The sequence below is a fragment of the Pinus tabuliformis genome, chromosome 9, assembly GCF_031772625.1.
Source record: "Pinus tabuliformis cultivar Carrire ecotype Pingquan chromosome 9, CPIR1, whole genome shotgun sequence".
In the NCBI taxonomy this organism is placed as follows: domain Eukaryota; kingdom Viridiplantae; phylum Streptophyta; class Pinopsida; order Pinales; family Pinaceae; genus Pinus; species Pinus tabuliformis.
Window position 1 is genome coordinate 1208978206 of NC_142307.1, and position 17106 is coordinate 1208995311.

Sequence of the window (17106 nt, forward strand, 5' to 3'; positions counted from 1 at the left end):
CGGAATGTTTGGTAACTTTACTCTCGAGATCGACTAAGTTTTGGTTAAAATCATCAGAGTGGCTCATAATCCTATTCTCAAGATCAACTGAAATCAGTCATTGTCATCGATGACATTGAATGGGTTTGTGGGGGTGTATATTTGTCTGCCAGTCTTTCTTCCTTAATTTGAAGTTTGAACTATTTTTTTTAATGATTTTATATTATATATATATATTTTTAATGATTTTATATTATATATATATATATATTTTAAATAATTAAATTAAATTAATTAATTATATAGCTATAAACTATATAATATAATTATATAGTTATAAACTATATAATATAATTATGACATTATACAATAATTAAACTATATATATAACTTAACCAACAAATATATAATTTAATCAACAAATATGGAGAGTCGTGGTGGGGAACAAGTGCAACCTTGATAGGCCAAACGGTGGGGATGTCGGGAAACATGTGAGGACGAAGGACAAACAAAGATTGAGCAGTGTCAGGGTTGTCGGGAACGGAAACAAGATACAGCGTAGTGGTAAGGCGTGTAGTGGAGAATGCGGTCGGGAGAACTGAACCGATGGTTGGGACTAGGTGCGGCCGATGGAATTGGACTGTCAGATGGTTGGAAGGAAACAATGGATTTGTGGAGTGGTAAAGTCAATGAACATGCGGCATGCACGGTTAGAACGACATCGTCAATTGTATCGGACGACCGCAGGGAATGGATTTTTCGAAGAAATATGGCAAGAGATAGGCAAATGCAGGGGTAGATAGCAGAGCAAAGCAAGAAGCGGGACAAAATGCCGATGAAAGGAGCGACGACTTGCACAACGAATAGGAGTGGCAACAACGGTGGCTACGATACCAAATGGCACAAACAAACTTAGATATTCAGCAAATTCATATTTATTATTATTAAAACGGATAGAAGATGATTACAATTTGTGGGAGGCCCCTGGCTTTATACTGCCTTGGGTGCGTCTTTGCCTAATAACTACTAATTGACTAATTTTTATATAACAGACTACGCATTCAACCCAGAAAATTCTTCGTTCAATATGTGGGCCTAATGGTTAAGAGCATGTGTTTCCTCCTAAGAGGTCACAGGTTCAAAACCGGAGAGGGGTAGAGTATGTATGCCTTTGAAGACTTAGCAGTCAAATCACTGCGCTGAGGTGGGTCCCTTGTCCCACAAACAAAGGGGTCTCATACACCAATTTGGTGTTTGGCTTGGCCGTGACCTTAAAATTGGATAATAATAATAATAATAATTAAAGCTTCAGATGAACTCGATAATCACAGTAGTCTCACTATCCCAAAAAGAACTTTGTTAGCCCTCTGCCAAAATTAAGGGGAATGAAACAGATTCCGATCTCTTGATTATTGACAGAACCCGCTGCCCAGGAGGATTCAAGACAGTGACCAATACCACAAGGCCTCACTGCCCTAGATTGAACAGGAACTAATTTCTCAGATCTTCGATTGCCCTAAAAGGAACAAAGATCTCTCCACAGGATTCTGCTGCCTCAGATAGAACAGAATTGAACTTCACCGATCTTTGCTGCCTTGGATAGAATCTTTGCACAAATCAGAGAGAGATATCAAGAGGATGTCAACTAGGGTGGAATCTTTCACCACCGAAATTGACAAGAGAAAAAGGGTCTTAAACCCACACTTCATGATCAAAATGAATTCAAGCCTCCTCTATTTATAGATTTTTCTAAGGGGTTTAATCCTTTTTAATTGATTGAGTGAACCTCACTCAACCCCAGTTTTGTTTTTTTTCTTTAGCCCAACGAACCCAAAATTTGCCCAACAATGAGTATTTTGGGTTTTTATTCCCTTTATGGAGGACTATAGCCTACGGGGATGGATAGGGTAATAAGTCCTATTTGTAGAGGACATTACAAATGCAACCATGAAATCATGATGCAATTGACAATGCCCAAGCGTGAAGCTTTAGCAACAGATTTTTGATGATGGTAACACCCATTAAGTTTTTTGTATGATTCATTTGGTTGCTACTTGTAGATTGATTCGAATTTAATATATACACACACACAATGCAAACTCATTGTAGAGCCATTTTAAGTCTGGACCTTTTAAGCATGGAGAGTTGAATCTTGATTTCTTTTTGGTCCCTCTTGGTCTAAGTTATCGGATCCGGCCCTCTGGGGTACAGGATCCACGGATCCACGGATCTGATCCGGATTCGGATCCGGATCCGCCTAAATACGTCCAAGAACCGGCACGTGGCGTATTAATGTTTGTTAGAAACGGATGTTGAAATCTGGAAACGGATCCCGTGTCACTTTTCCGGATTTCTAAGTTTTTTGCCATGCTGTTTTTACTTTGTAGACATTCGTGGTGTCTGCGGGAATCACATTTGGGTCTCATGGGTCTCAGATAGACGTAGAGTAGATAGTTCCGCAAAGTTTTTTATTTTCTTCCTTGACACTGCAGAGAGCGAACGAACAACAGACAAAAAAACCGAGCTTTCACCACGCTGCAAAATCCGTCCGAAATTACAAACTTTCATCGATCGGTTGATGGAAACGATGCAGAAATGCCAAGTTTCGGAGACAAGTCAGTCCAACATGAAATGGCTCTTGACTTAAAACTCGAAAGACGGCTAGTGGCGTCAAGATTCGAATGGAGGGAAGCCAGGGGGAAGTAGTCGCTGGCAGTGATTTTCGAACAAAATGTAATCAAAATAGACCTATATTTTGACTTATAGATTGGGATTTTAACATATATTTTTTTTTCTAATTTTTATTAATTAATTTAAAATTTAAAACGATATATAAAATTTATACAAATTTCAAATATATATATATATATATATATAAAAATTTAGTTTTGTCTTAATAAACTTAAAATATAGGTATGTATTTTTTAAATTATATTGCTTTTTATTTATAATTTAGTTTTGACTTATAGATTGGAATTTGAACATATATTTTTTTATTTTAAAATATATTTTTTTTCTAATTTTTATTAATTAATTTAAAATTTAAAATGATATATAAAGTTTATACAAATTTAAATATACATATAGATATATAGATATAATTTTAAATTTAGTTTTGTCTTAATAATCTTAAAATATAGGTGTGTGGGCGTAAACTAATGATGGTGTTTTATGAATGCAAACTTAAAAAACAACAATTTGTTAATTTGAAGAGATAATTAAAGATGAACTTGAATATATGGTAAAAGCACAAAATGAATGAAAATGATTTAGCTTTAATATATATAAAAATGTATCAATATATAATTTTATTTACAAAAATTGAGTGTAACTATGAGAAATTTGATTTTTACTTATAGTATTTGTTTTCACATGCAAATATAATGCATATAGATTATATTCCCATCGATGCTAACTTTGAGTACGTGAGCAAAGGAATTTTGCTACAAAACTTTTAGAATTGTAGAGAATACCTCAATCACATTTTTCAAATTTATAATTTCAACTTTATATATTTTATAAAATTATGATAGCCATTATATCTTTGAAATTGCTTGGATTTCTATGAGTAAAAGGTTCTTAAAGTTATCAAACAATTTGTAGGTCTCACTCTATACTAGTGCATAATATAATTTTTTTAAATGATTAAGACCAAAAAAAGGTTATAGAGAAGTAATTGAGGTATGCATTTTAACATTTTGATATGTCTAAGTCAAAAATATATTAAGAAGTATATATTTTGTGTCTATTATTAATTTTATTATATTTTTTGTACTTGCTGTATCCGGATCCTGGATTTTCAAAAAACTAGCGAATCCGGATCCGTATCCGTATCCGAATCCTGGTAACTTAGCTCTTGGTGCTTAGTTGATCCAATGTTAATACAGATATATCATTTACCCCTCGATGGATTGTCTTCTGATGTGCCAATCAAATAATTTTTGTTATTTATTTTTTTAACAGAAAGATAGTACATTAAAATTGCAAATATACAAGCTGCCACATCTATACCTGTAGGTAGTAAAGACTGAGAGGTCCAAAAGCCTAAGTACTAAAGCTTAGATTTTTTACGCTTGTGTTTTGTTTGATTTCATCCTTGGCTCTACTTCTGAAATTTGCAAGCATGATGCTGATACTTCGATAGATGTATCGTTTGCTTTGCTAACTCAGCCAATGCTGGCTCTTGCTTTATAAAATCTTTTGTAACTGATAAACTTTGCAGGTGGAGATATTTAGTGATTTCCTTTTTAACACCAAAATTTTCTAGTGCATCTGTCTATTCTGGTTGCCTTTCAGAGCGCCCTTTCTTTTCTTAATTCCATTTGCATTTTTGGTTTTATCCTTATACCTGACTGTAGGACATGCTCCCTTCAGATGTCCTGTCTCTGGACGGAGTCTACACTCTTAGGCCATATTATTTTCATATGGGAGAGCTTGAATCCATTTGATATCTTCAAAGTTTGGGATGATATTGTCTAGAAGACCTTTGCTTAGGTACAGTTCTATGGAAATTCTAGCATAGGTAAAAGTAATACCCATTTGCTCTTGACTTTTATCCTATTGAATTTACCTACAGAATTTCCAATTTCTTGCAAGGCCTCCTCTTCCCACAAGTAGAGGGGAAAGTTTGGCAATCTTACCCAGACTGGAGTTGAGGTGGTTGATTATGGCCAAAAGCCGTTGTTTCTACAGATCAGTCCCTTTCTTTTTCATGTTCCAATAGAAGCCTGGATCCTTTCTGTTGGAACTGATGAGGTCGAAGTGGATTCAGTTATTTCCGCAATGAAACTTCCTGTCCAAGGAGCCTTCCTTCTCATGGAATGACTTATGAAAGACTATAGGCAGGCAAACAACATTCTTGTAAAATTGAGGTTTCAGGAGCATGGAAGTAGGATTATCCTTCGCTGGAGGAGCCACTTTTATGGCTGCTAATGGAGATCTTGGAGACACAGGCATAGGGCCATTCGAAAAGACATTGAATCTAGAGATGAGTGTCCTGCTTTCATATGTTCTGATAGAATCCTTAATCCTTTCTATAGTGGATTCATTAATTTCCACACTGAAACTGCCCATTTGACGAGTCTTCCTTCATATGGAATGAGCAGCCCTAGGTAGGCAAACAACATTCTTGAAAGATTGAGGGATTGGGAGGAGGGAAGGAGCCACTGCCATGGCTTCCAATGGAGATCCTGGAGATGCAGGCAGAGGGCCATTTGAAACACTCTCCTGGGCCACATTTGGTATTCTGTTTAGGCAGGGGAAACCTGGTGGTTTCCAGAAGTGGACTACTTTTTGGCCATCGAGATGGATGAGCAGAATTCTGGCAGGCAGCCTATTACTGCTGTGCAGCAGTGTGACCGGTCCTGCTGATCTCATCAAGCCCTACACAGAAACCTATGGTGGCCACCGACCAAATACAAGGGTTAATCTTAGCCTAATAAAAAACTGCAGTTATATAATTAATTACTTTCCTTAAGATAAAGATGTACTTGGGTCTTTTGGTGGTTTTCTTTAGCAAAATTAGCAAATATAATTGGTTTCTTTCAAATTTGAATGAGGTGTAGTTGCTGCATCTTACCTGGTCTATGGAAATTTATGTCTGCAGTCTATGCTGAATAGTCCATCCTCAAACTTGCTGGATTCTACAAGCACAGGTTGGCCTTTCACGACAACATTTTCTACACAATCGGGATCAAACCCTGTTTTCCATCACTCTGGTGAGGATTCATTTGATATGTAATGCGTTTCAATGATATATTTAATAACCATGATTAGCTTCAAGAAAGCAACTGACAATGTATGTCATGCATTAAAGTTGGCAGTATACAGGGATTGCATAATGTGCATGGTAATTACAGTATGCCAAACATGCCAACCTCTATATCTACAGGCAATTCGGGATTTGGAGGACTTCCCTCTGGCGGGGTCCATCAACCCTCTGGGAGCCTTTCTACGGGACGTTTTGCATCAAACAACCTTCCAGTTGCTCTCTCCCAGGTCTACTTGTTGCAGTTCTGATGGTGTGCTCAATAGGTCAATTTTGCTGTAGTTAGTAGATAATCTTCTAATTTCCCATGGGACTGCTTTGTTGAATGTTTGCTAGAAACATAACATTGTGACCTTCTGTAATATTTCCTGACGTTTATCTGTATGACATGTTTGGTTCTAGCAGTTATCACATGGTGGTTTGCATGGCCATACAGGGATAACAAACCGAGGAGGTACTAGTCTAGCCAGAAGTTATTATATTCACTATTAGTATGAACAGCAAAATATTATTTGTTTAGGACTAGCATGAATGGGATTGGTGCGTATGCTCAAGGCTCATTCCTTGTTTCAGCAGTAATGTTGATCATGATGCAAACTGTTCCAGGATCAGGAGTATCTCCTCTTACAAGCAATGCAGGGCCTAGGATAACAAGCTCTGCTGGGAACATTATGGGTGCAGCTGGAGCTGCTGGAGGCAACCTTGGGAGGACCATAAATCTTGGTGCTGGGCAAAGTCCTGTATCAGGATCGAGTCGCGCTGGAGCTGGAGGTATTGGGGTACAAGGGCCTGGTAGACCGATGAACAGCGTTCCCCAACAAGGTTTGTTATCAATAGATTATCATTATGCTAAACATACTGAACAATGCTGCTTATAACTTGAATTTAAAAGTCTCTTCTTTATTCTGCTTGCTTGTGCTCAGGTTTGGTTTGCAATTTCTTGCAATTTTGGTCCATAGCCAGAACAGATCATTGATGATAAATGAACAACAGTTGACGAAGTTAGTCAAAATGTGCAGCACCTAATCTTGAACATACAGTTGCTAATATGGGTCAATGTTTTATGATCTAGTCATATACTTGAAAAAGTCATTGTCTAACTATTATACGGTTTGGATTTTTTGGCTGGAAATCGGTGAAACAATTTTCAGTTAATTCGTGATCTTTTGTTGTTTAAATTGCGTTTTTTGAGTGCATAAATAGATTCAACACCCCGAAAAACTCCTGGGGCACACGGGTTGTGGAGAGTTCACAGCTAAAACTTGTGATTGCAATAAATCCCTGCCAGATTATGGGCAAATTCGACTGGAAAAGCTCCAAAACGTATAACAGATAGACCACAGGCTTGACAAGTGATTGGATTGTACCTCATATGGTACACACAAGCAGCAATTGCATGCATGAGTTGTACACCACTGGAGCTTTCAAATTATGAATAAAGAAACAAATAAGATATCCTGAGGAATTATTGTTTGGTGTGATAGGTGAACAAATATGCAGGCAATAATAAAGGGAAAAATAGAACAGAGGAATACCTCGTGTGTATTGTTTTTATTGGTGTCATCATCATTTCTACTTCTTTGTCCTCTACCACACAATTTCTGTTATTGTGATCATGTTCTCTTGTTGTTATTAGAATTTATTTTACTGCTTCTGCTCCAGTATCTATGTTGCTTAGGTTTTTATTATATCTTTACGTGGCCTTGACATGGGGTTTGGGGTGTTTATATTCATTTTCGAGTATGAAGTTTTTTTGCTTATTGAAATGGAGTTTAAATTAAATATCAACTGATATTATGCGTAAAATTTATTAACTTAGGTATTAAGTTTAAGATGCTTAAAACACTTACTTTCCTGAAATGTATAAATATATACTTCAAAATTTTGAACCATTACAGCATATACAATATGAAATGATTAAATTAGAGAAGTATATTGAATACATAAATGATAATGCCAAGCAGATACATATTGCTTTCAAGTTGGTATAAATCTGGATAAAGTCTTATGTACCTTCCACTGAAGATAAGTTCATGAATGAAACAAAACATGTCTTGCAAGGTTGCCTAAAGAAAAGGCTAATAGAAACGCCTATCTTGATGTTTAGACCCTTAAAAACCATTTGTAACCATTTGATGCAAGTGGGAAAACTATAGGAGCAGTACTACTGCAAATGGAAAAAATGTAGCCTATGAAAGTAGAGAAAACACAACATCATAAACAGAAGATACGTAATCTTTGATTGATAAATATTCACATCAATAAATACGGAAACATCACCTCAAAAATAATGACTTTGAAGAAATAACAGTTCAGAAACTACTATAGTTTCCCTCCAGAGGGAGATCTTCGTGACAAATTGGTAGGGACGTTCTTGCAACACTGTCCGTGACACTAGCAACTAGATAACAGATATGTTCCAAGCTCCATGCTACCATGCACATTTATTCCTCATCTTGTTGAGTTTCCTTTGGTGTGACCTTGCAGAGGCTTGAGAAACTCTTTTGGGTTGACCTTTAGGGGAAGAAAGGGTTTCATCGTGTTCTTTGGATCTTCTGTTGCAGCCCCAAAGATTCAATAGGTATGGGTATGATTGGCTTCTTTTGATAGCATCAAGCCTTATGCATGAAGCATGAAGTAGCTCATCTTGGTAGGGTAATGCAACAAAAGTTGGGAGTGCTAGTGTGAAGGTGCATTTCACTTTTGGTTGTGTTGAGTAAAAGATGTTGAAGTAATGCAAATTTTCAAACCTTTCTATTTACATCAATTAAGCTGAAAAACAAAGGGTTGTTGTGGCATAAAGTATATGGAAAATATGGGAGATTGTCAAACTTTGCCTCGTTTGGAAAGGACATTAAGGGCATGCCTATAATTCCATGAGCATTATATTTGGTGGTTGCGACTTAAAATTTTCAATGATAAGCCCTTGGAGGATATCCCGTGGTTTTGGTCAAACACCTTTCTAAGAGTGGCATTGTTAAAAGAAAGGACCCTTTTCATGCTTGGTCTAGGGACTAGAAATTCTAGGTGCTGCATGGAAGGTTAAATTCAACTTGGTCGTCATTAATAGGATGATTATTAAGAGGGTTAATTGTTGTTAACCTAAACATGAAGTGGATCATCTTGGTAGGGTAAGGAAACAAAAGTTGGGAGTGCTTGTGTGAAAGTGCATTTCACTTGGGGTTGTGTTGAGTAAAAGAAGTTGAAGTGATGCAAAGTTTCAAACCCTTCTATTTACACCAATTAAGCTGAAAATCAAAAGGTTGTTTGTGGCATAGAGAGTATATGGAAAACATGGGAGATCATCAACTTTGCTTTGTTTGGAAAGACATTGAGGACATGCCTGTCATTTCATTAACATTATATTTGGTGGTTTCCACTTAAATTGTTCAATGATAAGCCCTCGGAGGAAATCCCTTGGTTTTGGTCAAACACCTTTTTACGAGGGGCATTGTTACGCTTTTCATGCTTGGTCTAAGGATTGGAAATTCTAGGCTGCATGCAAGGTGTGATATTTCTACTTAGTGTTTCACTAAGGGAATATCAAATTTTGCTCAATTTTGGCATATTGCATTGTTTCACTTAGGGAAAGTGGGCCTAGGGGACCCACATTTGATTTTTGGCATGAGGAGCACCCTAACTATAATGTTCGATGAAAGATTACAACTTTGGTGGAATTTGGGGGCCACCACAAAGGGATTTTCGGCCCATATGGAGATTATGCTCTCATTGGTGCGAAAAAGGTGAGGGAAAGTCAATGTGGGCCCACATGGGCAACCTTGGAGGCAAGTCGATAAAAGGAAGGAGGGGCACTCAATTTGTTTTACCATCTTATCATTTTCAGAATTTGTCTTTGACAAGAGCATGCTTGAGTAGTGAGCCAAGTTTGGATGTGCTGCTCAACACAATAGGTGTTTCTGAGCGGAAATCCCAGCGCTTGCTTCGGGGGACTTCGAGTGCCAGCCCTAAGAGGGAGTTTTTCTTCAGCCCAATTCGTACCAGCAACAGGAAATCGATCTAAAACAGCGGGGAGAGCTATAGTAGCACATGGATTGCGCAGTCACTGCTAGAGGCACTCCGGGAGTTTGTGGAGTTAGGGGAGTTCGAGGAGGAAATTTGGTGGGAAGGCTCGGGAAGCCTTCTAACAAGGTTTGCATGCATTTTGGGGGCATGCAATAGCAAAATTCATAGGAGGGTTGAAATACCCAGCATGAGAGCTAGCCAAGTCCAAGAAGGTTGAAATTCCGGGGTCAAGCTTTAGCCAAACCCTTCGTGGGTTATTCTGGGTTTCTTGAGTAGAGGCCATAATTAATTTCCGGAATTTTTTGAGCAGTAGAGAGGGCTCTAGCAGCAGTTCATTTCAGGCAACAACACCATTTCTAGGGAATTACAATGCAACACTTGGGCCGAATTGACAGAGCTTGGAGGAGGGAGATTTAGGGATCATTGCGCGCTTTTGCTAGCTTGCTAAGAGCAAGCCCAGGTGCACTCATTCCAACACCTTGATTGTACACCTCTTTCCATTAATAAAATGAGTATACAACGCTGTTTTGGAAGCAGTTTCATGGTTTGATTGTTTGTTTTGGTTTTATGATGTGTTTGTCTATTTTGCTTTGAATATTTACTGTTAATTTTCCCTTAGGGATATTACAGTGGTATCAAAGCTCATAGACTTGGCACAACCTGTGGGAGTAGCGCAGTCTATGACACTGGAGGATAGGTAGAACGTGACATACCAGACGCAGAGGTACAGGAGCAAAGAACGATAGTTAGAGATCACCCTTGATCCTTTGACTACAGAACCAGAGGTAGAGGAAACCAACATGGGGGATAATGAAGGAGACAAAAGGGAGGAGGAGAAGGAGTTTTCCCAACTCCTACTAAAGGCAGTGCAGGATTTGTCTTGTAACATTGAAGGAATGGGCCAGCGAAATGGCAATGGCAACAATGGTAAGGGAGTCCAAGGGGATCTCCACTTTGGAGAAGGATCTTGCACCTCACACCACCATGCATCTCTCCGTGCCAACATGCCATTGATCCATAATACACCCCCTAGATCCACCATTCCTCCATTCCTACAATCTGGAGCAGGTGGACAGCCAGAGCAGGAGGAAGCACCTTATGGGGACTATTTCGTAGAGTATCGGTCTTATGGGTCTGAATTTGGGAGGGCCATCACATTCAAAGGTTTCTGTCAGTTGAAGGGCAACAAGAAGTCCAAGGGACAAAATGGAGGGGGTTATATGCAGGGAACAAATTTGCAACGCATTGTGGGGAGGCTATTTCTCCCAACCTTCGATGGGTCCAAGAGCTCAGCCAAGGCATGGGTCGAAAAACTGGGTGTTTATTTCCAGCTGAACCAAATGACAGAAGGGGAGGCAATTAAGATTGCCACGTTGCATCTGGAAGGGGAAGCCCGTGACTTGTGGTTCCATGGATTGACCATGTTGGGGCATGTGGGGGTGACTGCCTATGATGATTTCACTAGGAGGGTGTTGGAACAGTTTGAGAGGAAGGATCTGGAGGAGAATTTTGGGGTGTTGACTAGGCTCAAGTAGATCAAGAGCGCAAAAACCTACATCTCAGAGTTTCTGCGATTGTCTGTGATGGTGCCACACTTGTCAGAGTCTAGGAGGATTTTCATGTTTGTGGATGGGCTAGCAGAGCCATTGCGTGGGTTTGACGTGGACTAGTGCACATCACCCAAGGGGATTCAAATTGGGCACCTGCTGGCATGGAACTGTCCAAATGCCCAGCAACATTGGTGGAATCTGGTTGAGCTAACCAAGTATAGCAAATCAAAATGGCCATTTGCTTGTATTTGTAGATCGGTTACCCTAAACGGAAAGATTCATTGCTTACCTGATGAACCATCAGCAATATTGCAAAAATCATTTTCTGGGAAATAATTTCTCGTAGCCTAATCCACTCCCACAGCATGGTACACTGATTATACTTCCAAGTTTATTGTCCCATTATCTATCCCTTGCCTAAGACCATTATGAATGACTGATAATAAGTTAAGAGAATATTTTGAAAAGCCTGTTCGAAACTCTAGGTACCCAACTAAATTCTTGTGGTGAAGATCACATAGGTACCCAACTAAATTCTTGTGGCGAAGATCACATGTTGATGCATAAACAAACAGAAATATATGGCTCTACAAACGATCTCGATGAGAAGAAAGATCACTGTTCTCATGATTTGCTTATAATAAGAGCACCCACAGAGCAATTGACAGGGAAAACCAAGATCTTAATGTAAAGGCCAGAGAAAGAATTAAGAAATTGCAAAAAGAATAGGGAAGCACAATCAAGATCCAAATTATATGAACATCAGCATTGCACCACAAGATCACTTGAAGTTGGTGACAAAGTCTACCTAAGAGTCAAACCAGATAGCTCGCTATCATTAAAAAAGTTCACAAAACTCTCCCATATGATCCATTTACAATCCCTAAATGATAAACGGGGTTGCTTACTACTTAACACATATATAAAAACACATCTTGTTTTTCGCATGAGCTTTTGAAGAAAGCATAACTCGGATTCAGCAATGTCCAAGCTGGTTGGATGTATAAGTAAGAGAACAAGAACCCCTGGTGAAAGAATATGGAAACAAGAAAATATGGAAATAAAAGAATATTTGATAGGATCGTCAATCAACTATATTGAAGAGTTCACATTGGATTGAACAGTCAACAATCTTATTGAAATATGTAGGGTTTGCGTAGAGGGAATACTTGAGAGAGTAGAGTCCTTGCTCTAGACTCTATACTATACTATTCCAATATGAATTAATTTAAGGTTTCAATTGAATATGCCAGAATTGTATAAAGTTACTATTAAGTTTAAAGTTTGGATGTTTATCTGGTTAGAAGTTATTAGATAGTTTCACTAAAGGTAGGAAAAACCCCATGCGTAGTTTGTATGTAACTGATAATCTTCTTCTCTTGGGAGTGATATTGAATCATGTTTAGCTTTTATGTTTTTTATCAATGATTGTGCTTCTGAATCCTTGAATTTCTTCCATGATTCTCAAGTATGCTTGTTTTTATATTCAGTAGAAATAGAGACTATAGTGCTCATTTGTTTTCTACAAGAGATACTAGAAACTATAGGACTCATTTGGTTTTTTCTGCAAGTATATATCTAAGTTGGGTGAGATAGAATTATATTAATTCCTTTTAGATTTAACTCATTTGAATGGTCAATAAATAATCCCAAACCAATATAGGGCACTGTACGCATGTAACAAGTGTCCTCCAAGATGAAACTAAGGCTTGAATCCGTTTTTCAGCTTCAACGCAGGTGGTCTCTCTACTTGGAGGTACATTTTCAAGTTCTCTAGGAGCAGCTAATACTGGGCAAACCATCATGGGCAATGGCCATCAAGTTTCCATGGGTCTTGCAAATGATCTCAATTCAAATGATAGTGCACCGTTTGACATCAATGACTTCCCTCAGTTAACTTCTCGCCCCAATTCTAGTGGAGGGGCACAAGGGCAGTTAGGTGGGTCATGGTTAATCTCATTTTATTCGTGTGTGTATACTTTTATGTCTTATAACTCAGGGTGACAACTTACAAGTGACAAGTGGTCTGCAGCTTCAATAAGAAAGCAAGGTCTTAGTGTTAATTCTCTTTCTCAACAAAACCAAGAGTTCAGCATTCAAAATGAAGACTTCCCAGCATTACCGGGTTTTAAAGGTGTGTATTTGGCTCTTCATACAAGCATCGTCTTTTGTCTTCATCATTTAACCGAATGTGAATGAAAACAATTTTTTTTCATTGCTTGGTTAGGAGTGGCTTAAAAATTAAAATACTACGATCGCCATATTTTAAATTATACTGCTGTGTAGTTCATTGAGTGTGTTTGCATTCGAAAGCCTTGCTTTTAACTGTTAAATTATTCATTTCTATTGTTTATCGTCTTTCAAGTGTCTGTTGTAGTAGTCTGTTTATAAAGGCATCCATGTGTGTATATAGGGCACTTGTTAGAGAGGCTGAAGCTTCCCATTTCAATAAGTCAAGCAATGCATTGTATAGTCTTCATGTGCCAAGGGGCTGATAGTATATGAAGTACTATGTGAACCATGGATGCATATTTCTGGGTCTCCAAAATGTTGACAGGCTGGGGTCTGGTGGTTGAATTCATACATTTAACCATTTTCCAAGTTATACTATTGAAAACTCTGGCACTAGTATGGTAAAATATTATAAAATATTTTGCAGCTTTATGGGACTTTGTACGATCTTGCCATTTTTTTTTATTGCACAGAGATCTTCAGACCTACACAGCACAAAATGCCCTCCCTAGGCAGCATACTGGTACCCAAAATGTACTGAAACACTAAAACTCACCCAAAATGGCCCCAAAATGCCGCGGGTTGTATCGTACAGCATTTCATGATTCCAAAATGCTGCGCAGTACGACCGGCGGTGTTTTGGGCAAAAATTGTGACATTTTGACAAGGTAAATCACTGTTTTTGGCCTGCTTAAGCCCCTAAGAAGGGTGTGTGCCCCTTATATGGCCCAAAAACACTTGATTTAACATTTTTCGTAAACTTTATTCACTCGTTAGCTAATTTTATTAATGATTGTTATGATCAATGATATGTAATCAATTATTGTCTTTAATGTTTTATTTCATTTTTAGCACATAAAATGTCATTTATGTGTCTCATTTTTTTTCTTTGCAAGATAATGTGTTGTTAACTTATTTGTAGTGTGTGTGTGTGATAATTTGGGTTACATTTTCATTTTTGGGGGTTCACATTTCCAGCCATACCCATTTCAGAAATTCCCAGAGTTTTGTGCAACTTAGCTTCAGACCTTTCAATTTGTTTGGTGTTGAATAATTTTTAGAGCTTGACAGTTCCAATTGAAATTCCCTAATCTCCATTCTCTGATTTAATTTTGTATTTACTGGGTCTCTTCTGTGTTCTTGTCTACCTGTAGGAGGGAATGTGGATTTTGCAATGGATTTGCATCAGAAGGATCATCATGAAAATGCTTTAGCATTGATGCAGTCACACCATTATCAAGTAAGTATGATGAAGTCCATCGTCCAGAATTTTAAAAAGCCCTGTTTTGGGCACATGATTAACATCTTTTCCTTTTTAAATGCAATAGGGTCTGGTATGCCCCTTTGGTGGAAATTTTTACTGTTAATCATCATTACTAAATGTTTAGGTTTGGTTCTCACCATATTTAGATGGGGAGATCTGCTGGATTTTCTTTGGGAGGGTCATATGCTTCTCATCATCAGCAGCAGCAACAACAAGAAATTCGATCTGGACTATCAACAAACAGTGCAGGAGGGTCATTTGCAGCTATTGCCAATTCTGCAGACCTTATGCATTTACATGGTTCTGATCTATTTCCATCTACGCATGGCCAAGCTTCATACCACTCTCAGGTAAAGTAACTAATTGCTTTCCCAACCCAAATGAAGTTGAATGAACTTGAGTTTAGTTTGGCAATTTAAGTTTTGTTTATGTGGCTGGTTCCAGGTTGTTCCTGGATTGAGGTCTGGGGTTCCGCCAAACATAATGCCTGGCATAGGCTCATATGATCATCTTCTTCAGCAGTATCAGCATCATCATCATAATCACTCTCAGTTCCGACATGCACCATCAGTTAATCTACCATCAAAGGAGCATTTGCTGAAATCCATGCATGGGCTTCAAGGTGCTTCTGATAATTTTGGATTGCTAGGTCTTCTAAGTGTAATCAGGATGAGTGAACCTGATGTAACAACGCTAGCTTTGGGTATAGATCTTACGACTTTAGGATTAAATTTAAACTCAAGAGATAATCTGTATAGGACATTTGCCTCCCCTTGGGCTGATGGGCCTGCAAAAGGAGAGCCTGAGTATACGTTGCCACAATGCTATTCTCAACAAGCTCCTAGGTTGCAGGTGAGCAGCTTTTGTAATTGACAAAACCGTTCATATGTTTGTGTTATTTTCTCTTGTATTTTATTTGATTGTGAACTTGAATTTGGGTTGCATACAGCCAGGGTACTTTGCTAGGTTCAGTGTGGAGACTCTTTTTTATATATTTTACAGGTACTGGCATACCTCTTTGACAACAAAAAATAATATATTCCTATTGTGCCTTATTTATCAAGTGTCATGCAAATTTAAATCATGGTGACATCAGATGTATATTTTTTGTCCCTAAAATGATGTTACTGAATATTTGCAGCATGCCAAAGGATGAAGCTCAGCTATTTGCTGCCAGTGAGCTGTAAGTGCATTCTGGATGATTTTATTTTCATTATATCTAGGCCTTTTTAGGTGGCAGTACGGTTTTTATGGAAATTGTACGTTAGCTTTGTTTCAAATTATATCAGTAACTTTGGATGGTACTTGTCAATATGTAGGTGTCGAAAGGGTTGGTTCTTTGACAAGGAATCGGGTATGTGGTTAACACATGTACCGCAAATTGAGTCACTTGTCAAGACAAATACATATGAGCGGGGCTCTTATTACTTTTTTGATCCCAATATATGGGACTATGTACAGAAGGTGATTAAATTATTTCCATTGCAATAGTTACAGATAGTTATCTTGCGTTTGTTTTGGATTTATGATGGTCAGAGCCTTGCTGTCAGGATTGGCAAAATACAGATGATTTTAATTTAGTTGATTGTTGTTATGTTTGCAGGATAACCATGTGCTACATTATGAAATGATAGAGAAGAAACCCCGATTATCTCAAGCACCTGAATCATAGCAGGCATCTCAATCCGACAAATGGCAGCATCCTGCCCTGTAATCATAATAGATTGTAGAGCAATTCGTCAACTATGTAACGTGTAGTTAGTCTCCCGAGATTACCAATTCTTTTGTACGCAAGCTATGCAATACTTCAACTGCCTGGATGTAGCAAGTTGAAATAGGTACTGCAAAAAGGTGCCTTGATTATTTAGAATTGTGAGCAAAGTTCTATGAGAGTTAATATCAGATGTTTAGGCGCCTTCAAGTTATTTTGTTTCTTGTTCGAGAATGTTTATCTTCAAATATTTGATTAAGCCTCTGTTCTACAGAATGTATATCTCTCGGGTTTTTGTTATAGTGTGGAGCAGTCTTCAAATTTAAGCTAATGTCGACTAAACTTTTGATTACAATAATTGATGTGTGTTTTTAGATGCTCCCCCTAATCAAGTTAACCGACACAACCTAGGTTTGGTTGCCATAATCAACTTAACCGACACAACCTAGATTTGGTTGTCATAAATAGTAACATGCCATGATTTCTAGAATTTATTGGTTTGAGCTGTAATGCCATTTTAACTATCTTATTTGTTAGAGATCATTATAAGAAGTCCAATTAACCATATTCAAGTAAAGTA

The 17106-nt window shown here is 38.0% G+C and overlaps 1 protein-coding gene and 1 non-coding gene across 4 annotated transcripts in view; one reads left to right on the forward strand and one right to left on the reverse strand.

The window, feature by feature from the left end:
- The window catches only part of LOC149152890 (putative NOT transcription complex subunit VIP2), a 39507-nt gene extending 22699 nt beyond the window's left edge, over positions 1-16808 (forward strand). Inside the window, exons 3-15 of one of the 3 annotated variants that reach the window (XM_089445160.1) lie at positions 5585-5696; positions 5802-5976; positions 6152-6200; positions 6353-6568; positions 13046-13258; positions 13352-13453; positions 14706-14791; positions 14962-15165; positions 15260-15667; positions 15765-15817; positions 15957-15998; positions 16135-16279; positions 16419-16808. In XM_089445160.1, the coding sequence (XP_089301286.1) occupies positions 5839-5976; positions 6152-6200; positions 6353-6568; positions 13046-13258; positions 13352-13453; positions 14706-14791; positions 14962-15165; positions 15260-15667; positions 15765-15817; positions 15957-15998; positions 16135-16279; positions 16419-16487 (1725 nt within the window). In that variant the 5' untranslated portion in view covers positions 5585-5696; positions 5802-5838 and the 3' untranslated portion in view covers positions 16488-16808. Of the gene's footprint in view, positions 1-5584; positions 5697-5794; positions 5977-6151; positions 6201-6352; positions 6569-13045; positions 13259-13351; positions 13454-14705; positions 14792-14961; positions 15166-15259; positions 15668-15764; positions 15818-15956; positions 16003-16134; positions 16280-16418 lie in introns of those variants that run through there. The other 2 variants (XM_089445158.1, XM_089445159.1) reach the window with 2 other exon arrangements.
- Positions 5620-5696, reverse strand: LOC149152891 (small nucleolar RNA snoR35). The gene has a single exon (XR_016263978.1). It is a non-coding gene; the product is annotated as a small nucleolar RNA snoR35 (small nucleolar RNA).
- Positions 16809-17106: the final 298 nt, after the last annotated feature.